Source organism: Mauremys reevesii, linkage group 6, assembly GCF_016161935.1.
Source record: "Mauremys reevesii isolate NIE-2019 linkage group 6, ASM1616193v1, whole genome shotgun sequence".
Classification (NCBI taxonomy): domain Eukaryota; kingdom Metazoa; phylum Chordata; order Testudines; family Geoemydidae; genus Mauremys; species Mauremys reevesii.
In genome coordinates, this window is record NC_052628.1 from 34,217,532 (window position 1) to 34,241,365 (window position 23,834).

The 23,834-nt window shown below is 45.6% G+C and overlaps 1 protein-coding gene across 4 annotated transcripts in view; it reads left to right on the forward strand.

The window, feature by feature from the left end:
• Nucleotides 1–23,834, forward strand: part of GPBP1 (GC-rich promoter binding protein 1) — a 61,300-nt gene that overhangs the window by 16,109 nt on the left and 21,357 nt on the right. For all 4 annotated transcript variants that reach the window (XM_039543796.1, XM_039543798.1, XM_039543797.1 and 1 more), the window contains one exon: nucleotides 12,751–12,870. In XM_039543796.1, the coding sequence (XP_039399730.1) occupies nucleotides 12,808–12,870 (63 nt within the window). In that variant the 5' untranslated portion in view covers nucleotides 12,751–12,807. The remainder of the gene's footprint in view (nucleotides 1–12,750; nucleotides 12,871–23,834) is intronic.

Here is a 23,834-nt window from a genome sequence, read left to right on the forward strand (position 1 = left end):
AATCTTCCCCCCCTCCCCCGCCCCCTTGGTCCATGGACTTTGCTGCTTCCAACCTCAAGAGTCTGACTCAGCTTAAGGAGAACCCTTAAGTGAGTCATAGTCATACTTGCTTTGTAAGCAAAGCAAGCCATTCCTAAAGCTGAATGAATGATCAGGAGCCTTCTCTAGGTTAGAGAAATCTGGCATGTTGCTCTCAAACACCAGACCTCTGAAAGAGACCGGGGTCATTCATTACCATGCTGCCTTCTCCCAAGTACAGTACACACCATGATGCTCAAGCACACACATGCCTTCTTTCTCTCTTCACCCCCAAAACTGTACATTTTCCAGTGTCCCCATTAGAGTAAATGAAGGGAGGAACTGGGTTGTGTGCATAGAGGAGCCCGGAGGGATGTTCTGTGTTAGGACCTGGGCCTGAATCACTCAGAGCTCTGGATCCTGAAGTGGAACACAGGAAAGAGAAATTTTACTCCCCCCCCCCCCCCCCCCAAGTCACTCCCTTTCCCAACAAAACAATGAAGGAACAAAAAATGAAAATGATTGAAACAATAAGGAGATTGATTTTGCTCCGAAACAGTGCTAACCAAAAGTGGCAGTGCTGGAAATAAAGTTGCATAAAAAAATTATGTTAGAAGAACATTAAGGTTGCAAAGTACGCTCAACTTAGGAAAAGCCAAAATTAAGGTTGTCCATGCACTGTTCCCCTCTCCTCCCTTTTGTGCATCTGCATTAGCAGAGCCTTGCCCAACATCCCATACGAAGTCTGAGACAGAGTTAGGTATAGAACTCTGCTCTCATGGGCCTTAATCCAATATTTTAAACACGAGAGAACATGCTTTCTCTTACAGTCCTCTGCTTTATTCATTGTTCATTCTGTGCACTGAATGAGGCAGGGATCCTGTTGAACAATTGGTATGTGATCATTTACTTAAGCACTGTGTCACATTGCCTGCATGCGAAATGGCTGAATTAAGGATGCGGTAACCTTTATTCTGGCTTGAATGGTTGACTTGGCAAATACTTTTAATGTAGTTTTTTATATTTGATTTCCTAGATGGATGGGGGGTGTGTGTGGTTTTTTGTTTTTGTTTAAGTATACTGGGAACACTAACTGCATCATGTTGAATCATATTAGTGGCCCAGGATGGATTATTCACTAAGTTAAGATAGGACCTCCAGCTCCATGGCATACTTTCATCACTTGAGTAACTGCTGGTGATGGTGGTAGTAGTATGCACTGTTGTAGGTAGTGGCCCTATATGTGGATCAGCAACTTGAGTGGGATGCAAAACACACTTGCACAACCGTTTGCTATACTGTATAGCAGGCCTGCGGACCCTCACTGTGTGGCCTGCGAGGGGATTCTAAATCCCCCGCATATGGCGCTCTGCGGGCACCCCAGAGCCCTTTGAATCCTGGCAGCGGCCGGGAAGCAAAGAGCTCTGGGCTGCCGGCAACCACGGGGAGCCCTGAGCCCTTTAAATCCCAGCTGCGGCCGGGAGTCAGAGGGCTCTGGGCTGCCCGCAGAGATTCCCAGCCGAGGCTGGGATTTAAAGGGCTCAGGGCTCCCCGCGGCTGCGGGCAGCCCAGAGCCGTTTGAATCCCGGCACGCGGCCGCTGTTTGCCCCCTGCCCCAACTGCCCCCCAGGATCCCACCCCCTATCTAAATGCCACTATTCCTTGTCCCCCGATTGCCCCCTCCCAAGACCCCTGCCCCAACTGCCCCTTGGGACCCCAGCCCCTATCTAAGCCTCCCTTCTCCTTGTCCCCAACTGCCCCCTTCTGAGACCTCCCCGACTTTCCCCCAGGACCCCACCCCCTACCTGTCCCCTGATAAACCCCTGGGACTCCCATGCCTATCCTACTGCTGCCTGTCCCCTGACTGCCCCCTGAACCTCTGCCCCATCCAATCACCCCTGTCCCTTGACTGCCCCCTGGAACCTCCTACCCCTTCTCCAACCCCCAGCCCCCTTACTGTGCCACTCAGACCAGCGTGTCTGGCTCCATGCAGCTCCAGACACATTGCTGCCATGTCCCCCGCGGAGCCCACAGGCACCCCCCCCTCCCTTCCAGCACCTGCCTTCCAGATTTGAACACCTCAAAATTCAGGAGTGCTCAAGCTCAGTTTGGGCAGCTGTTACTTCATTTCTCCCAAATCAAATATATTGATCCACTGTAACTTGCTGTAGAAAAAGCAGGATAAAATTGAGCAAGAAATGCTTATTAGCACTGGAATTGCTATTTTCAACAGCCATTGCCTTTTTGTTTGTTTAAAAGGAAGACAGTGATATTGCATTGGCAAATTCCCCATAGAAAGAAAGAGTGGAACAAAAGAATAATAAAGGCACCTCAACTTTTCCTCATTTATGGAGGACAGTCTTATAATATGCATCCAGATATCCTCCAATCACACAAGCTGAAAATTGTTCCACTTTACTGCAGCTCTGTAACCATATGGGAACCAATCCTGTCTGTTTTGTGCACGTCCAAAATTCCTGCTGAATGACCTGCCCTGGGAGCGTTACCAGTGACCCAGGGCTGGGGAGGCAGGAGGTGTGTGTGGGGGGGAGGCACTGGTGGGAGGGAGCCCAGGGCTGGGGCAGCAGCAGGGTGTGGGGAGGGCACTGATGATGAGGAAAGGGGAAAGCCCAGCGCTGGGGCGGCAGGGGGTGTGGGTCAGTGGGGGGAGAGCCCAGGATTGGGGCAGCAGGGGGGTACAGGGGCTGGGACGGGGGGCAGCCAAATTTTTTTTGGTTGGGGCAGCAAAAAACCTAGAGCCGGCCCTGCTGGGTTGCCGGAGCCCCGAGCCCTTTAATTTGACCCTGAGGGCTCCCAGCCACCTCTTCAGCTGGGAGCCCCCAGTTGATTTAAAATAAAGTATCACCTCCCCATCCCTAACCTTCCTTTTTGGCCCACAGCTGTTTTGGTGGGACAGCACTGGGGAAGGAGGGTTTGTTTCTTCAGTGCTGGACGGCCCTGGGGCGGGGTGTTTCGGCGGGGCCGGGAGGTTTCGGCCCTCGGTTGTTTTCTTTGGAGTAATGTGGCCCTTGCCGCTTTACGAGTTGTGCAGGCCTGCAGTATAGGAATATTTGGAATCAAGAATTTCTTGACTAGAGTAGTGAGAGCTAGTAGTTACGGACATCATAGTCAAACACAGACATGACCCATTCATTCTAAAAGACAGTGAGGTTAAGTGAGACTTGCCATATTAGAGATCTGGGGTCTAGTCCCAGCTCTGCCAGAAGTGACTTTGTTAAACCTCTGTGCCCTCTCATCTTATAAATAAAAGTGTGCTATTTGTTTGCCACCAGGCAAGACCTCATACCCATACCATAATGGTTACCAGGTACAAAGTACTAACACCAGTCTGGAGAAGCTCAGATATGAACTCATGATCTTTTGGTTTCCCAACCCTGTGAATCTTCCTCTGTACCAAAGTGGGAGATGGTTGCTGCATTTCTTCTTTCTTCTCCTCCCTCTTCCCCTGAAAAAATCCCCAAACCCTCCAGAGGTATAGCTCTGCTTTGCCTGTCGGAGGCTCAGTGGTGATTTGGAGCATGCTCAATGCTGGTGGTAGCTAGGGTACACTGTGGGTTGAAGCATGTCCAGTGCAGATGTCATGTTTGTGGCTTTTGGTAGTAAGCTGCTCAAGCTTTACTGCATGTGACAGTTTTCATGGGGATAACAAAGTGCTCCTCTGACACCAGGACTATTCCCCTGCTAAATTTCAGGTTTCCATTCTAAAGCAGGGGTCAGCAACCTTTTGAGAAGTGATGTGCCAAGTCTTTGGTTTTTTTTACTGTAATTTAAGGTTTTGCGTGCCAGTAATACATTTTACGTTTACAGGAACCAGCGAACAGAATTCCAGACTGGCAGCGGGCTGAGCGGGGCCAGCAGTAGTCTAAGCCACTGGCCTCACTCAGCCCGCTGCCGGCCTGGGGTTCCGTTCATCCAGGCAGGCAATGGGCTGAGCGGGGCCGGCAGCCGGGACCCCAGCTGGCAGCAGAGTGCCACTAAAAATCAGCTTGCGTGCCGCCGGTTGCCCCAACCCCTGCTCTAAAGCATGGAAGAACCTGAGCTCTTAAAGAACAAAAAAAAAAAAAAAACCCACCTCTTTGAACAGGGGAGTGCACAACGGGTGCATGGTAAAATTGGCAAAGCTACCTAATATCACTTTCAGAAGTGACAGGAGTTTTCAATGAAACATTACAAATAAAGTAAGTCCTGAGGCAGAGAGCAACTGTGGAAAAGTCTAGTCAAATGGTTAAACTTTGATAAACTTTTAAGCAACTAAAATGGAGGACTTAAAATTGAAACTGGTAGTTATAACCACAGCATTGCTATAAACTCCTCTTCTAGTATTGGATCTCCAGTACCAGAGTTGGTCTGTTAGCAGGTGCAGAGACAGCTGCTGACTCTTTGCCATGGCTTCTGGAAGTGTGAAGGTTTAGCTTCCCCTTCCAGCACATTCATGGTTCCTTATGCTAGTCAGAACCTTTCAGAACAAGCAAAAGAAGAATCCAGATATACCGATGGTTTATATTGTGCTTATTACAGTATATGTACATGCCAAGATGGGGAGCTGTTAGGGTAAAACAATCCACAGGCCTTTTACTTGCTTATAGGGAGTTTTGCCATCTGGACTCTGAAGTGTGTGACTTAAAACTAGATGACTAGTGTATGGTGTAGAAGATTGCAGCTTGCCCTGGTTCCATCAAACTGATGCAAGTTGCAGTAGTAAAATCTCTTGATGAAGACACACCCACTGAATTGCATAGGAGTTGCACTATCGCTAGATTACTGGGCCCAGAACTTTCTATTTAGTAACCATTTGGTCATTTTTTTTATTTTTTCCCGTTCTGTGTCTTCATGTCCACTCAAAGATCTTGTTGCCCCGTTTATGTAGTCCTCCCACTCTTGCATCTTTACCCCACCCTTCCCTTCACCTGGAATGATATCAATGATATCTGTTACGATGCACTAAACATCCAACACAGTCCTCCTTCAGACCTCTTAAAAGTTCAGTAATATCTTTTTTTCTGACCACCTGCATTTATCTATTCTTGCCCTATCATGTTCTGAATTTAAAACTTTAATAACCTGTTCCTTACATTCTTTTGTTTACATATTCGTTTCTTTAAAAAAAGAAAATCTACTTATGACCTGAGACAGCAACATGTCATACAAACTGCTTTGGAGGTGTCTTTTGGTACAAGATCAGGGTTTGTGTATTTCTAAGAGAAAGGGCCTTATTTTATAGAAAGGTGGTCATTTTGGAACATAAGCAAAGCAATTTTTCAGTTTCTGCTTTTGTTTCCTTAACATTGTTTCCATGCTTCCTCAGCAAGAAAGCATCATGAGTATAGGCATGTAACTGCAGCAGACTAATAAGATTGTTAGATTTTTAGATTTGTGAAGTTGGAGTGTATTCCTATTAATGGTTCTAAAGCTGGGACAAGCTTTGAATCTTGCTGCTTGAATAAATTCTACGGACACAGCAGGGTTTGTTTACCTTCTAATGTAAATGAGTTCAAAAAAATAAATAAGATGCACAAGCCACAAACATGTCTCCTGGTATATGAGTAGCAGCAAGATAATTCCCTGTCAACCCCCCCCCCCCCAAGTCATGATATAAGTTATGCATGCTATTTACATTTAATTTTTTGTTCTTGGGCCCTGATTTTTTTTAGAATTGCAAGCAAAAAAATGTATATGCAGTTATAAAACTTCCCCAGTCTCAGTCAACAATTCCATGATCAGATTAATTAAACTATTTTAATCTTGTGTTTAAATTACCTTGATTGACTGCTAAGTCAGCCCTCACAGAGAGCGCCGATCACAAAACGTCTTTCGTGTTGTTCTAGCCAGTCCTTCAGCCACCTGCTGAACCCCTGATCTGCATAGAACTCCACAGCACAGAACCCTTGAGCTCAAGTGATCCGCCAGCTTCAGCTTCCCAAGTATCTGGGATTACAGGCACATGCCACCACGTCTGGAGGTTTAAGTAGTTTAAATAAATTTAAATGTTAATACAAGTATTATATTGGGGTAATCTGGGCAGTTATACATAAGAATTTTGATATACACCTCTATCGCGATATAATGCTGTCCTCGGGAGCCAAAAAATCTTACCGCGTGCTTTGATCCACCGGAGTGCGCAGTCCTGCCCCCTCAGAGCGCTGCTTTACCGCTTTATATAGGGGTTGTGTTATATCGGGGTAGAGGTGTACAACTTGACCTAATCTAGGCAATAAGTGATTATGTGGTTTTGTTTTTTGTTGGCATATGTTTTGAGGTTGCATTTTTAGCAAATTCAACTAGATTAATCAAAGGCATAATTTTTTTTTTCATGTAGTGAAAAGAATGAAATTTGGGTCTCAGGCATCACGTTGATATCTCCATAACCCACACTTTTAGTTTACCTCAGAAAGTAGCTATCTAGTTTGCGGGCCTAATACAGATGTCTGATCATCAGTTGTCACAAGCTGTAGTTGATATACTGTGTTGCATATTCAGAAAAGACATAGGAATGCAAAACTAAGTGTATGCTAACATTTCTAACAGACCATAAGCATTTCTATAGTAACTGACTGTAAACTTGTAGATATGAATTCACATTTTTCTGATTTCTTTGCGCATCTGTGTTGGCTGCTTTATTGTCTTATGTTCATGTGACCATGGAAGACTTTACTGGGAACAGTTCTTCCATCTGCAGTTATGTTAAAATTAGGGAGATCTTGCGCCACATGATTAAACACAGGAAAAATGTTTTTTTGGTACCTAAAACACAATTGCATCTGTATTGTATATCATTCATTTCCTCTTCTCTGTCACTTCACACACTGTTTCACTTTTTAAAAATGAAGATAGCTAACTATGTTCTCAACACATTTGTGTTTCCATTTGGTTTTTAGAGTGTAAGTTCCTTGGAGTAGCGATCTTTATTTGGCCCTGACCTTATGTTATGAAATAAGCCTTTCTGAAGTTTCAATGGTCAGCCTACCTGGAGTGAGGAAGTTAGGGAGAGATGATGTTCCTCTTAGTGGTGTCTGTGAGAAGCAAATTATTTCCTTGTTTGTCAAATGATATGCATTGAGTTCTTGTTCAATTATATTTGTTGTGTTGGCAAATGTAGGCTATGGCTACACTTGCACTTCAAAGCGCTGCCGCGGCAGCGCTTTGAAGCGCTAAGTGTAGTCAAAGCGCCAGCACTGGGAGAGAGCTCTCCCAGCGCTGTCCTTACTCCACCTCCCTGTGGGGAATAACGGACAGCGCTGGGAGCCGCGCTCCCAGCGCTGGGGTTTTGACCACACTGGTGCTTTGCAGCACCACAATTTGCAGTGCTGGAGAGGGTGTGTTTTCACACTCTGCTGCAGCGCTGCAAATTTGCAAGTGTAGCCATGGCCGTAATCTTTTTTGTGTTCATTTATAAACAAATATTAAATGGCAAAATACTTCATTAATGCAGTTAGAGTTTCCTGGTGACAGCTTGTGGCCTTCCAGAATGTTGACTTCAGCAAAACACAAACTTCAGAAAACCAGGAAATAGTTATTTGCAGTTTAGGTTGTTGTTTTTTATTATTATTATTTTTTTTTAACAGGAGAACTTGTTAGTAGGAGTTGTAGATAACATGCAGTTGAGTGGATTACAGAGCGTGGCCCTATAGCCATCTCCTCCTTCTGCTCAGCCCCACTAACCAGCCCTGTCTCATCCGGTCTGACAGTTATCTCCGCTGGCCCCCCACCACACTATTTTATCGAATCCTCCTCCTCTTCCCCCCAGGTATGTGTGGAGGTGTACCCAGATTTCTAGCTGGATCAGGCCTTGGAATCAGGCTTTCCCTTTTAAGAGCTACCACAATTTTCTGAAAAGGAGCTGTATTCTGTGCCTTGCTTGGCAAGTCGGTATTTGCCCCTCACCTCCCATACTCTTGGTAGGTGTAGCACACAGCTCTTCATATCCATCAGCAGCATAGGAGGCTCAGAGGTGTGAATCAGAGAAATTAATACAGCCTGAAACAATAGTTCTCAGGTGTGTAACTGCTCCATTCATGTCAGAGGGCATGGCTGCACTTGCAGATGTAGAGTGCTGTGAGTTAAACCCGCCTTTGTAGAGCTGCAGTCTGTTCACACCGCTTCAAGCGCACTGACATGGCCACATTTGTGGCATTGGGAGCGGTGCATTATGGGTAGCTATCCCAGTATGCAAGTAACTGCAACATGCTTTTCAAACGGGGTGGGGTGGAGTGTGACAGGGAGTGTTGTGTGTATGTGGCGGGAGAGGGACTGGGTTTTTGGGGTGCTGAGTGTCAGCATGCTGTCTTGTAAGTTCAGACCCCCCCCCCACTCAAAGCAAACAGTAAATGTTTGCTTTTTCTTGGAGCTGATAAGCAGCCAGTTTCTCCAAAATGGAGCTTTGAAAGGGCATTTCCGTATTCTGCACCCGATTTCACAACAATGACAAGAGTGGCCGCTTAAGGGGATTATGGGACGTTTCCGGAGGCTGATCACAGCGCAGTAACGCAACACCTCGTTCACACTGGTGCTGCAGTGCTCCAGCGGGGATGCAGCAAACATTATTCCACTCGCGGAGGTGGAGTACCAGCAGTGTTGTAGCCATGGAGTCAGAGTGCTCTACGTGCCTTGCCAGTGTGGATGGGGAGTGAGCTAGGGCGCCCGGGGCTGCTTTATTGTGCTGTAACTCACAAGTGTAGCCAAGGTCAGAGAGTGTTGCTGTTCTTCCTCCCCACACCTCACTCCAGGTGCTGTAGATTTTCTGATAAGTCATGTATGCCCAGCCCATTCTCAGTTCCGCACCTCAGGGTCAGTAGTGTTCTTGGTGCATGCTCTGAGAACTGGTCTACAGTAAAAGGGCTTGGCTACACTTACAAATTTGCAGCGCTGCAGCAGGGTGTGAAAACACACCCTCTGCAGCGCTGCAAATTGCGGCGCTACAAAGCGCCAGTGTAGTCAAAGCCCCACGCGGCTCCCAGCGCTGTCCGTTATTCCCCACAGGGAGGTGGAGTACGGACAGCGCTGGGAGAGTTTTCTCCCAGCGCTGGCTCTTTGACTACACTTAGCGCTTCAAAGCGCTGCCGCGGCAGCGCTTTGAAATGCAAGTGTAGCCAAAGCCCAAAGCTTTGTCGGCAAAAGTTAATGCTGCTTTAATTAAAGCCGCTGTTACATGTCCACACGAGCCTTATGTCAGCAGAGTGCAAGAGCTGTTAATGTAGATGCATCTGCACAGAGAGCAAGGCACTGTTGTAGCTATCTCACTGTGCAACTGGCTGCAGGGTCTTTGTGAAGGGTTTGCCGTGCCTCATGGGGCAGGTACGGCATTACGTGATGTGGGTTTCTCAATCCCATCCTTCCAGGGGCATCCCAGTCGATTGTCAGCTGCTTTTTCAACTGCAGTGTGGGGGTGGGGGAGAGGAGAGTGGTAGATCTGGGGTGGGGGAGAGAGCAGGCTGACTGACCTATGCTGAGGTAGGGGGACACCCCTGTACATCAGACCCGGACTGTGCTCTGCACAGAGTCTTTCCTGAAGCATCCTTTTCTGCCTGCCAATAGTTCTGTGGTTACCTCCGTGTTCTCCCACAGCCTCCTCAGCTGCTGGAAGAAGCATCCTGAGCAGCTCTGTAGCTTTCCATGCTGAGGAATGTCAAAGCAGCACTGCAGTCCCATCCCCCTCCCTGCAGCAGGACAGAATAGGAGCATTCCTTCCACGTTAATGATTTGCTCTTTGTTCCCCAAAGGGAGCAGCATGCCCAGCTGTCAGATACTTCCGGAGCATTGAAAGGGGAGGGGCATGTGCCTGAAGGGCAGCAGAGATCAAAACAGTGAGCAGAGCAGTCACAGCATGCGTTGTGGGATACTGTGGGAAGCCAGTTCTGTCGACAAAACAAACAGCAATGTCTACACTGATGCTTTGTTGCTTTAACTTTGCAGCAAAAAGCTTTATGCCTCTCATTGAGGTGGTTTTATTTTATCTGCAAAACAGCAGAGTTTTTCCGCCAAAAGTAGCTTTATAGTGTGTACATCTCTTCTGTTTTGTCGGCAAAAGGTATCTTTTGCCGACAAAACTTTGTAGTGTAGACAAGGCCTAAGCTTACCATACAGAGAAGACAGGCTTCCTAGATCCTGGCTCACATGGGAGTAGAGAGCGGGGCTCAGACCCCACAGTAAGTGAGCAAGCTCACCCCAAACCTGGTTCACATGATGGAGGTGGGGTCAGGCTCCCACACATGGAGAGGGTCCAGGGCCCCTCCAGATCCTGACACACATGGTGGGGTAGGGAGCAGAGCTCAGACTCCCCTGGGGGACAGATTACAGTCCACCTGAGGGGGATAGGGAGAGGGGCTCAGAACCCCTGCCAAAAGGCAAGCCCCTGTTCCCCCCCAACCTGGCTCACATGAAGGGGCATGGGGGGGTTAGACTCCAATAGATAAGCAGGGGTCCCCAGATCTTAGCATACACACAGGGGGAGGGGTGAGCTGAGGCACCCCATGGAGAGGAAAGGCCCCTCCATATCCCAGCTCACATAGGGGGTAGGGAGAGGGACTTAAGACTTCCCAGATCCTGGCATGCACAAGTAGAATGTGGGGCTGACAGGTGTCCCTGCCCTTTACTTCCCCACTTACTGCCTGCCAGCCATCTGAGTCCTCCAATCCCTCACCCATCCCCAATAATCTTTCTCCCCTTGGTGAAGCCCCAAACTTCTGACCCCTATTCTGCCCCTTCCCCACTTCTCTACCTCCTAAAATGCCTCTCCCCTGCCACCAACAATTTACATGTCTAATTTTTTCCCAAAAATACCTTGATTACATTCTCCCAAAATAATTACGTTCTGTACCTATATTGGTATAGAATATAATAGTTTGTGGTTAGTAGTTTTAGATTTCAAAGAATAATACACTCTACATTCTGTTTTTAACTTGAAAATTAATATGCTGTCACTGTTGTACTGAACAGTGAGAAAACTCAGATGTTCGTTTGGTGCCCTTATATTCCAGTGCATGAGCAAACATTCATTTAACATTTTTCTGTTTAAATCTCCAACAGAGCGTACTTAGAATGACACAAGATCAGCTTTTAACTAAAGCTTGCACACTCTTAGTTCCAGGACACGTATCCAGTAGCTCTGTTAATCTAAGATGTTAGCATGTTGTCTTTTCTATCCCATTTACTGATGCAGTTCAGTTACTGGCCATATGCTAGGCCGTATGCTATTGTGTCTAGTGTTTGCTTGATGTTTAGTTGTTTGTAGAGTGTAATGTGGTGTAAAGCAGGATTTCCAGACTTCTGAGTTGTGACCCTGAGGGAGGAAAGTAGTGTTTTGTTTTTTTTTGTCCCCCCCTTCCTTCCATCTTTCAGCACCCCAGTCCTAATTATGTTCTAGCTGTTTTTTTTAAATGGCCTCTGACCTGCAACCAGAGGTTGGTATCAGCCTACTATGCTGGGCAGTACATATTTTTTCTAATGCAGGGTATATCTCTGGGGATCAGCAATTTTTTCTAAGCCCTAAACCTGTCAAATTTCTTGCACAAGCACTGGGACATAGCAACTGAGGCCTGGTCTACACTAGGAAATTAGATAAGTATAACTACATTGCATAAGTTCACAGCGACACAGTTAAACCGACCTAGCCCCTGGTATAGACAGCACTAGGTTGACAGGACACTTCTGTCAATCTACCTATCACCTCTTGGGGAGGTGGATACTTATACATTGGGAGAACCCCTTCTGTTGGCATAGGTAGTGTCCTCACTGCAGGAGCGTAGCTTTTTAAGTGTAGACTAATAGCCACTAATTTACTAAATCAACTAAAAAAAAAAAAACCTATTTATGAATACTTTTGTTCTTTTTAGGAACTGTCTTGAGACTTTTTTTCTCCAGTACTATATTCAAACTCTTGTACTTTCTCACATTTGCAAATACTCAAACATTGAGTCACTTTAAGTGGCAAATGTTTGAATCATGAAATAGTACAAAAATACAGTTCTGTGCTCTCAATTAATGCATGTTAAAGTGTGTGCTCTTTCTGTGGTAGCTAATTAGCTAATTCCAGAGTAAAAAAAACCTACATGGGGTATGTAGTTGATTCAGTTATAATTTAATTTTAGTATCTCGTGGTCTTTATTTGACAGTATTCCGTTTAATGATACAAAAATGTAATCTCCACAAACTTTATATTTAACTTCTGCTGAGAAAATTCTAATGAGAAGTTATTGAAAGGATTACTTTACTGCAGTAAAATTGTAATTCTTACAAAGCCAGAGATACTTAATTCTAGAATACTTGAGCAAGGGGCCTAGCCTGCCTTTCAGAAGAGCTGAGCTTCCACAATTTCTGTTGGCTCTAGTGAGAATTTTGGGTGCTTCTCAGCTCTGAATATCAAGCCACTTTATTAGATGCCTAAATATGGATTTAGAGGCTTAAAGAATATTTCAAATCCTAGTTTCTATAATTAAGAGGAAGGATGGTCTTGAACTGGGATGTAGGAGCTGACTCTGCCACAGATTTCTTGTGTGACCTTGGGCAAGTTACTTGGTTTGTGTCTTACCTACTTCACAGGTGTTGGGAGGGCAGTTACTAATATTTGAGGAACTCTGATATTACGGGGTTGTGGGTAGATTTGTTCTTGAAAGTAGTATCAGAAAATTGAGGCATGGTTGGATATAAGACAAAATTATGCATTATACTGTTAAGATACAAATCTAAAATGTATCAACTTTCTTTGCCAAATGACAGGGACTTGCCATGAGGTGCTGAAGCCTTGTTTCACCGATTTGGAGAGACTGGACCTAAATGGCGCAGCATGACTTTGCTCCAGCCTGGCTTAATTTTCCTACTCCGCCATCATCAACAAAGGTACCTTTTCTGGAGTCCTTCTGAATATACAAGGATATCCTAAGAAATTTTAAGAAGTAGGCAGTACTTGTAAAGATATTTATTTTTAGCACCCTCCGTTGGTGTACTTGTTCTGTCATTATGAAGTAGCAACTTGGAGTGAAAAAGCCAGGTTTCTGGCATCACTGAAATCTACTCTAATGTTCAGCCTTTTATATCTGAGTTTCCTCTTTCATAACTATGACAGTTGCATAGTAATCATGTGACTTCATATTCCCCTGTTTTAAAGTCATTAAATAATAATACAAAAAATAATAGGTGGAATGCATTCTGTGGACCTTGCACCCTATATTTATAGGCTGCTTTCCGTGTTATGGTCTGTATGCAATGTTCAATACCAGATTTAGGATGAGAACATCACATTTAGGAACAAGAAGGGTTATTTGTCTAAACATAACCACATCTTCCACTTCTGATCCCACCTTCCTGATTTCCGTATAGGCAGCCACCTAGGCAGAACAGTCACTAAGGTAGCTCTTAGTTTGAAATCAAAAGTACAGATTAGCAAGAGATACAGATCCAGATCTCTCACCTTCTAATTGCTTATAAACAAGATCTTTGTTTAGTATTTTGATATGGCAGACTTGAACTCTTCTCTGATGCTTTATGGTGGACTATAGTGTCAAGGTCCTTCAGATCCAGGACTTCAGGCTCCTGTGGTGTCCATTTATTTCTAATCATGGTTTTTATAAAGAAAATAGATCCTCAGGAATTCAAACAGCGTGGACTTGGAGAAAGTCAGATAGCGACTTTGCGGCTTGCAAGCATCTCTATCTAATGCTACCAGTATGATCACTTAAACTAGATGTATTTAGAGTAGGTTCTGTTTAAGCTCTTTTTGAAGAACCAAAGCTTTTTTCACCAGTACCTGTTGGCAGTACTTTTTTCTAGCTAATGCATCATTGTCAGAAACCTCTTTACTTAATAGCTGACCTGAGTACTAATACAAAATACATGTAGCACTGGGAGAACCCAACACCAAGAAGTCAGGGTTCTGTGAACATTGTCTGAATATGCATGATCCATGTTCCAGCTAGGCTAAATGTGACCTGACCTATTGCTGGGAGTTTCTTTTTGAGGATGATAGGTTGTTATTGTCTTTCCCTCCCCCTCTCCCCCCACAAAAAACCCCAAACAATTCAGTAAAGAATTTTTTATACCTAGGCTGGTAAACTTTAATGATTTTTGCAAGACTACCGTATTACTTCATATTAAGCAACAAGCTTTCTTCTCCCATGTTGTTGAATATCAGTTTCGTTTCTCTTTGCTAGAAGAATGGAGTGCCAGATAACGTCTCAATTTTCAGATATTAACAATAGAGATCTTGATTACAAAACTTACTTTTGTCTCCAACGCAAGCTTGGCAGAGCGCTAGCACCATCGTGTGGTGAGAATGTGAACTGCCTGACTTTGTATATGCACAAATTAATTTCAACAAATTAGATACTTAGGTTGTTTGAACTTAATTTTTTTACATGGAACTGACAGTTTCTTTTAAATAAAGGGGTCATTAATATTTAGCGAGTTAAGAGGGAGTTTATTGTTAAAACGTACTGAAGAGTTAATTGCAGAGCTAAAGGAACTTTTGAGCTATTTGGAGAAACATATTGAGTTTGTTTACTCCTTACTTGTCTTTAGATGAACCAGGTTGTCTATCAGCCAAGCTCTATTATCTGATAGCTACTGTCCATTTAATAATTTGAGTAGAGACTTGTGTCTCATGTACATTACCACATTCTTTATTTGAATGCCAAGCGTGAAAGGCCCAAAGGACAGAAAAAAAAATCAAATTCCTTTAACTAATTTCATTTAAATGCAGGACTATAAGCTGTCTGTGTGAATGTAGAAATGAGCCATAAAGCTGCCTTCTACAGTCTCTGTGTCTGTACTGGTTAGCAGTAATATAACAACTGCAGCTCCCCCTGGTGATGAAAAGATATTTCCTGGCAGCCTGTTCCAAGGTTCAGTTTATAATTCTGGAAGCAGAATAGTAACAGCAACACTTTCCTTGCTTTCCCAAACATTTTAATTTTAAATATTATCCCTCAGCTATGTTTTTTTATTTGTTTCACCAATAAATAGGACATCTCTATTGTTTAGAGGTCACATGGGGGAGTGGAGCAGCAGAGTTCTCACCACTTGAGACTCAGAATGAGGATGTACTTTTTCAGTTTTTACGGTGAATGCTTGCTGGCTTCGGTCTCACTCACTGAAGTTTGAATACACTTGTGGGCTTTATTGGGCTCCTTAGTGGAGTTCAGATGCCCTGCTTGGCCGTGGCTGCTTCTTGACTGGGGGAAAAACAATAAATGGTGGTATTCTCCCACGCCCAGCCACTTGTGGTACAAAAACAAGTAGCTACTCAGGGTAGATTGTAGATCTTCATTAGGTCCTCCCTTTCCTTTTCTTTAACATTTTAGAGCTATTTTTTTCAGCCTGTCTGCATCTTTGCATTGGTTACACTTGGTTCAGATTTTCAAGGTTTTTGGCATAACCATAACAGCTAGACCAGTGGTCTCCAACCTGTCGATTGCAATCGACTGGTCGAACCTGGGGACTCTCACATCGATCGTGATCTCTAGCGGTGTATCAGCGCCTGCCTGCCGTGGCCCCATGCCGCTCCCGGAAGCGGCCAGCATGGCCCCGGGGGGACGGACGACAGGGTTTCTCGGTGCACTGCTCCTGCCTGCAAGCACAACCCCCGCAGTTCCCATTGGCTGAGAACAGGGAACTGTGACCAATGGGAGCTTTGGGGGCGGTGCCTGCAGAGAGGGGCAGTGCTCAGACCATGTGTCCCCCAGCTGCCATCCCAGGGGCCGCAGAGGGGCGTTGGCCCTTTCCAGGAGTGGCGTGGGGCCGGGGTAGGCAGGCAGTCTGCCTTAGCCTCGATGCGCCACCGACTGGAGCTGCCTGCAGTAAGTGCTGCCTGGCAGGAGTCTGTACCCCAACCCTGAGCCCCCTCCTGGAGCCAGCACCCCATACCACCACCTGTACCCGCAGTCCCCTCCTGCACCCCAAGGCCATGCCCCAGCCCTGAGCCCCTTCCCAGAGCCAGCACCCCATGCACCCCTGCCCCAGCCCTGACCCCCCTCTCAGAGCCAGCACCCCGTACGCCCTCCTGCATCCAAACACTCTGCCCCAGCCTGGAGCCCCCTCCTACACCCAAACACCCTCCAGAGCCTGCACCCCTCACCCCCTCCTGTACCCTTGCCCCAGGCTCAGCCCAGAGCCTCCTCCCACATTGCGAACCCCTTGGCCCCAGCCCAGATCCCACACCCCTTCCCAAACCCCAACCCCCTGCACCAGCCCGGTGAAAGTGAGTGAGGGTGGGCGAGACCGAGCGACAGGAGACAGGGGGTATGGAGTGCGTGGGGATTTAGGGAAGGGATGGGGCCTCAGGGAAGGGTCGGGTTAGATCCTGGGTTAATACAGTGGACGAGGTAAGTTTATGGTTGTGTGGGAGGTGAATGTATGCATCTAGGTGGTTCCAAAAAATGTTTTATCATTGGCTTGATTGAATTTCACTGTTTTCAGGCAAGCCTGAAGTGAGTTTTGAGAGAGTAGTTTAAGGAAAAGAGGGAGGAAGCTTGTAGGTGGTGTTGGGAAGGGAATTCAGGTTTGAACTTGAAATTTTCCTAGAAAAACTCCAAACTTCAAAACTGGGTCATGGCTGCCTCTGTTTACCTGATTTAAAAAAATTAAAGCTTGTTGCCAATATTAGCAGTTTTGGATCTGAATTTCAGGAAGTTAGGCATGCAGAAATGTGGACAGTTGTGCTTCTGATTTTTAGTCAGCAGACTAGTTACTTGCACAACAAATTACCAGTTTTGTGTGGAGCTACCCAAATTGCCTTAATCATAGAATATCAGGTTTGGAAGGGACCTCAGGAGTTCTAGTCCAACCCTCTGCTCAAAGCAGGACCAATCCCCAACTAAATCATCCCAGCCAGGGCTTTGTCAAGCCTGACTGTAAAAACCTCTAAGGGTATGTCTTCACTACCGGCCGGAATGGCGGGCAGGGATTGATTTATCACGTCTAGTGTAGACGCAATAAATTGATCCCTGAGCGCTCTCCCGTCGACTTCTGTACTCCAGCTCGGCGAGAGGCGCAGGCAGAGGACAGGGGAGTGGCTGCAGTCGACTCACTGCGGTGAAGACACCATGGTGAGTCGATCTAAGTACGTCGACTTCAGCTACGTTATTCACGTAGCGGAAGTTGCGTAACTTAGATCAATTTCCTTCCCCCCTGCCCCCGTCCTGAAGGGTAGACCAGGCCTAAGGAAGGAGATTCCACCACCTCCCTAGGTAACCCATTCCAGTGCTTCACCACCCTCCTAGTGAAAAAGTTCTTCCTAATATCCAACCTAAACACCCTCCGCACCCCCCCCCCCCCCCACAACTTGAGACCATTACTCCTTGTTCTGTCATCTGGTACCATTGAGAACAGTCTAGATCCATCCTCTTGGGAGCTCCCTTTCAGGTAGTTGAAAGCAGCTATCAAATCCCCCCCTCGTTCTTCTCTTCTGCAGACTAAACAATCCCAGTTCCCTCAGCCTCTCCTCTTAAGTCATGTGCCCCAGCCCCCTGATCGTTTTTGTTGCTCTCCGCTGGACTCTTTCCAATTTTTCCACATCCTTCTTGTAGTGTGGGGCCCAAAACTGGACACACTACTCCAGATGAGGCATGACAGTTGGGTAATCTGGTTGAGAAGATAATAGCATACATGCAAGAGTGTGCCTAGAGAGACATGATTTTGGAGGCTTAAAGTACAGTGTCCAAAGAGGTGGCCCCAAATGGAACATCACTTCCATATTGGTGCACATAACAAAATTCATGTAGTAGGGTGGAGCTGAGGGGTTTGGAGTGTGGGAAGGGGCTCAGGGCTGGGGCAGAGGGTTGGGGTACTGGGGGCTGAGGGTGCAGGCTCTTTGGTGGGGCCAGGATGAGGGGCCCAGGGCTGGGGCAGAGGGTTGGGATGCAGGCGGGTGAGGGGTCCAGCTGGGGGTTTGGGCTCTGGGGTGGGGCAGGGGTTGAGAGGATTGGGGTGCAGGCTTCCCTGGGGCTATGGTGCAGAGAGAGGATTCCCCCCAACTCTCTCTGTCTGCCCGCAGAAGCACCTGGGCTGGTGGGGGAGAGGCACCTTCCCCCCAGCTGCGGCAGGTCCAGGCTGGGACTGGGTTGGGGCCGGGGGAGGGGCGCCTGAGTTTGTTGCTCCTGCTCTTGGATCACTGTTGGGAGCATTGCAAGTAGCTTCTACAGCCACCATCAGACAGAGAGTGAGATTCTGTTCTATGCAATGGGCCAGCACAAACCTGGGCATCACCTGAGCCCTACCCATGTCCATGTGCTTCCAGATATGCAGCCCCCTTGGGGTCAGTGGCTGTGCGCTGTGCTGTGGTGAGAGTTTGCAGGATCAAGCCCTTATTAGTGACTGTTCACAGAACAGGGCTGGAAAGTGCAACCTGAAGGCACTGCGGTGCCTGCGCTACTCCATTGACACTCTGCAACCTAGGGCTGGGCCAGGCCTGTCAGCTACTGCCCCTCTCAAGAGCAGCGTGGAGCAGCACTGCCTCCCACCAATGCTGGCTGGAGCCTCTGCAGAGCGAGTGGCAGCCTGCGCTCCCTCCTGCTCCTTCCGTTTGGGACAGGAAAAAAGGTCCAATATTGGGATTTCCGGGGGGACACGAAGTCTGATTTCTCTCAGCTCTAGTCCCTCTCCCAAGAATTCCAAGACAATGTCTCCACCCCTGCTTAAAGCCATGTTCCAGGCCAGATGGGGAACTGCCACGGCCGGGGGGAGAGGTGCCCCTCTCCTGGCTGTGGCAAGTCTGGGCCTGGGGCCAGGTTGAGGTTGTGGGAGGGGCACTCCTCCCCCCCCCCCCCCGGGCTGGGTTGGGGCCGGGGAAGGGGCGCCTCTCCCTGCAACAGCAGTTCTGGGGCTGGGGGAGAGGCATCTCTTTCTACCACAGCCCTGAGCGCCTGCGTGGCACTTAATAGGCTGCTGCACGGCCGCACAGCTTAGAGCAGTGGTTCTCAAACTTTTGTACTGGTTACTCCTTTCACATAGCCTCTGAGTGTGACCCCACCTTATAAATTAAAAACACTTTAACACCATTATAAATGCTGGAGGCAAAGTGGGGTTTGGGGTGGAGGCTGACAGTGTTATATCAATATAATAAAAACCAGCAGGATCTTATTAAGAGGGATAAGGCAAAGATGCCACATTTATTGTAAATACCATAACAAAACAAAAGACAGCAAAAGACAAAAGCAAACAACGTTGTTTTACTTATTTCTATCACTACTTATTCCTTATACACACACACACATATTGATTCACACAATCATTCATTCAGGTTCTGTATAGATGTTATAGTTACCAGCCTAGATGTTGCTCATGCCAAGTTACTGGCCAGGTACCTTGGTCATGAGGATGGAGCTGAGTCTGTGTCAGATGCACCTGATGCTCCTGGAGGCTGGCAGCAGAACCATAGACTCAAAGTCCTCAGTCTTTAGAGTCCAGTTTTATAGGAATTTATTCCTATGTCAGTTCATGAGAGTTGCTTCATTTTGCTGTTGCTAAATCAATCAGCAGGTGGCTGGCTCCATGTTGTCAGATGCTTGTTTTTCCTTCCTTTGAGGTGGTGGGGGTCATCTGGTTGATCCCACTTGACACCTTCTTCAGCCTACACTGAATTCTTCAGGCTGGTAACTCCCTAATCATTCATTCATTATTTAAACTAGGCACTCATTCTTTATCTTAATCACATCTATTTCACTGTCTCTTTACCTTTTGGGGTGTTACCAATTTATGTGAGACTCCCTGTCTTTTAACAATCAAAGATAAAGTGAGATGAAAACTTAGAGAGTGGGGGTCTCTATTTATACAATATAACAGCTACTGTTTTGGCTTACTTAGAGTTAATTAATGTTTAGCAAGTTTTATACAAAGTATTTCTTTGAGCTTAACAAGTTTTATACCAAGTATCTCTTTGAGCAGGCTTCACACAGACATAGCTGGTGGCTTGCAGGTTAGAGGCTAAATGTTGGGAATCACAAATTTACTTCTAACATAAACCTTAAGTTATAAAGTATCAATTAACAATAAATCATTTCTCATATAAACCATGTTTAATATAAACCTTCTTTACTATCCCTACAACAGCTCGCGACCCCCCCATGTAAGAACCTTGTGACCCCCTGAGGAGTCCCGACCCCCAGTTTGAGAACCCCTTGCTTAGAGGGAATTTAGCTAATCAGATTGTCTCCCCTCAAATGAGGAAGTGGAGTCTTAGTGGAACTGATCCTTTCCACCTTCCAATAACAAACCAGTGGCTCCACCCTCCTTTTTTCCCCACTCTTTTTTCCTCCCAGGAGGGGAGGGAGGATAGTTTCACCTTTCCTATACTAGCTGGAATTTGTAGAAAAATTCTGCCAGCGTTCTCTTGTATAACACCTTGCATGAAGAAATAAGTGCCTGTGGTGGTATAAAGAGACATGGCAACCTTGTTCAGGCACCCTTTAATGGGTTGCATTTTATATGAAGTTCTAAAAAGTAATTTAACTGCCTCCTCTGTGTTGGATGTTTTGTCTATTTCACTTTAACACATTAGACTGCCATAAACATTTATTTTAAAAACAGTGCTACAGCTTTCAGTGTCTCACTCTTAGTGTCTAGCACGAAATAAAAATAACTTTGAAATTTCCTCACTGACACTTCTTTACGCCCCTGAGATGTCACGCTGCCACTTATTATAGTTTTATCAGAAATTAATGTCTTGTAAAAATGAATGAGCAAAATTAAAAACCTACAATTTTTCTGTGCAGTCTGTGTAGGTGCTAAACTTCTAAAACATGGCATTAACAATGCATGGCAAACCTATCATAATCATTTAGTGGGTTTTGTGCTGCTCCCATAACGTGTTTTAAAAATGTACACATGTTCCTTAACCTGACTTTCCAAGTATCTGTGGTATATGAAAACTTCTCTTTTTACTTACTTTTTTTTATTGCAAAAAGTGTGTACCTGCCCACCCCCTAACACTGTGGTTGCATTCTGTTAGATGCATAAGAAGTTTTAGGTCCACAGACAATGGATTGAACCACTGAAAATGTCAAGGGGAAAATAAATTTTTTTTTGATGTTTCTGAATACTTAATTCTTAAAAAAATGTCCTTTATTTTTAGGAGGCCATGTTAGCAAAATGCTGTCATGTTAAATCAGCCAGTCAAAGCAGCAGCATAGCTATGTAGAAGTAGTAGCAAAGATAAATGATGTAATGCGTACTCCTACTCATTCTGTTGAGGAATGAGCTGTCTCAGGTCTGGCCAATGGTACCTGTATTCCCCCTCTGTGGTCAACCAAGGGAGCCCACTTCTAGGGTTTTGGCTGCAGCTGTTCTCTCTTGGGCACAGATCCGCTTGTCTCTCCCTCTTGACCAAGGTTTTTCCTGGCTGCTCAATTCCTTGACTAAGCTGTGATATCCTCAGCAAGCCAGACTGCCTAAACAGGCCAATGTCTGTGCTTTACTTTCTCTCCGAAGACTACGAACAGCGTAATTGCCAGCAGTCTCACGTTACCACACAGCTCTTCCTGAGTAAGCACATTTATTCTTAAGGTGAAAGCATTACAGAGAAAACATAGGAAAGAACCTATGCACATGCTAAAAAGCTTACCAGAGATCACCCCGAATTCCAACCTTGGGCTCGGGTAGGTGTTAGTCTTCCAAAATGCACCACTGGGTTTCCCCCATGCTTACAAGTCCATAGCTGTCTCAGACTCAGAACAGCCATGAATAGTTCAGTCTTTCCTTTATACAGTTTGGGAGTTTGATCTGGGCCTCATGTAGCAGGTGATTAGCAGACAATGGGCCCCGCCTCAGGGCATATCTTGCATAGGCTAGGTTCTTGCATAATCAGACATGAAGAATTTGCATTCACCTCCCCCTAGATATTCACCAGGAAAACCACTTAACACTTTTTAATCCAAAAGTCCATTGTTCAGTACAGTCCTTTTGAACCTCCAGGTCTCACATCTGTTACATCTCCCCCCTTGAGAGATTACATACAATCCCGGCCCACAATAATACATAAATCATTCATTTAATACAGGAGTACTTGTGGCACCTTAGAGACTAACAAATTTATTTGAGTATAAGCTCTCGTGGGCTACAGCATCTGAAGAAGTGGGCTGTAGCCCACGAAAGCTTATGCTCAAATAAATTTGTTAGTCTCTAAGGTGCCACAAGTACTCCTGTTCTTTTTGCGGGTACAGACTAACACAGCTGCTACTCTGAAACCTGTCATTTAATACAATGTGCCCCAAAGATACTTAAACTTAATTCAGTAAGATTTCCCAAGTATATTCGAGAAAATTGCCATATCTGTCACATGAGTGTTAGTAAAAGCATTGGTTTGGCTTGCTTGAATACTTTCAATTTAAAGCAGTTTAGCAGTGCTCTTTACTGGAATCAAAAATCTTTGCTCCTTCTCTCTTCTAGTTTATCTGGGATCTGCCACAATACATAGCCTATGGTGAATTGAGAGAGAGGTTAAAGAAACTTCCTGTTGTCAACTTTCCCATAAATTTGTTTTTTTTTGTTTTTTTTGCTTGTCATAACCAAAAGTGCTTGTTTTATTGGATCCTAATAGACTGTTCTGTTTTTGTTTCTCACAAAATTGGGTGAAATTCAATATTGATAAATGCAAAGTAATTCACACTAGAAAACATAATCCCAACTATATATATAAAATGATGGGGTCTGAATTAATTGTTATCACTCAGAAAGAGATCTTGAAGTCATTGTGGTTAGTTTTTTGAAAACATACACTCCATGTGCAGCGGCATTCAGAACTAACACAATGTTGGGAATCATTAAGAAAGGGATAGATAATAAGATAGAAAATATCATATTGCCTCTATAAATGCATGGTATGCCCACATCTTGAATACTACATGCAGATGTGGTCACCCTATCTCAAAGACAGATATTGGAATTGGAAAAGGGCAACAAAAATGATTAGAGGTATGGAATCGCTTCCATATGAGGTGAGATTAATAAGACTGGGACTCTTCAGCTTGGAAGAGAGATGATTAGGGCGGGGATATGATCAAGGTCTATAAAATCATGACTGGTGTAGAGAAAGTAAATAAGGAAGTGTTATTTATGCCTCATAACACAAGAACTAGGGCTCACCAAATTAAATTAATAGGCAGCAGATTTAAAACAAACAAAAAGTATATTTTCACACAATGCTGAGTCAACCTGTGGAACTCATTGCCAGAGGATGTTGTGAAGTCCTAGACTATAACAGGGCATCAGATGAAGTGGGTTTTAGCCCACGAAAGCTTATGCCCAAATAATGTTAGTCTCTAAGGTTATGTCTACACTACAAAATTAGGTTGATTTTATAGAATTTTAGAATTCGATTTTATACAGTCTATTGTGTATCTCCACAGTAGATGGAGTGCGTCCTCACTACCGTGGCTAGCATCAACTTACAGAGTGGTGCACTGTGGGTAGCTATCCCACAGTTCCTGCAGTCTCCGCTGCCCACTTGAATTCTGGGTTAAGCTCCCAATCCCTGATGGGGCAAAAACTTTGTCGCGGGTGGTTTTGGGTACATGTAGTCAGGCCCCCCTACTTTTGTGAAAGCAACGGCAGACAACCGTTTCTCACCTTTTTTCCGGGGTCTAGTCCGCCGGACCCACTCAGCCCACTGCCTGCCTGGGGTTCCAGTCTGGGGCTCCGTCCGCCGGCTCCTGCCAGCCAGGGTCCCGCTCAGCCCCACTCAGCTGGCAGACCTCGGTGAGGTTGATCAGGGGTGCTTGGACAGACATGGCTATCCTTCTCTTAGAGCACCGAATGGGAGTGATTCCAGGTCATTCTCTTTTTTACGTTTCGTCTCATGGAGATTCAGTCGTGCC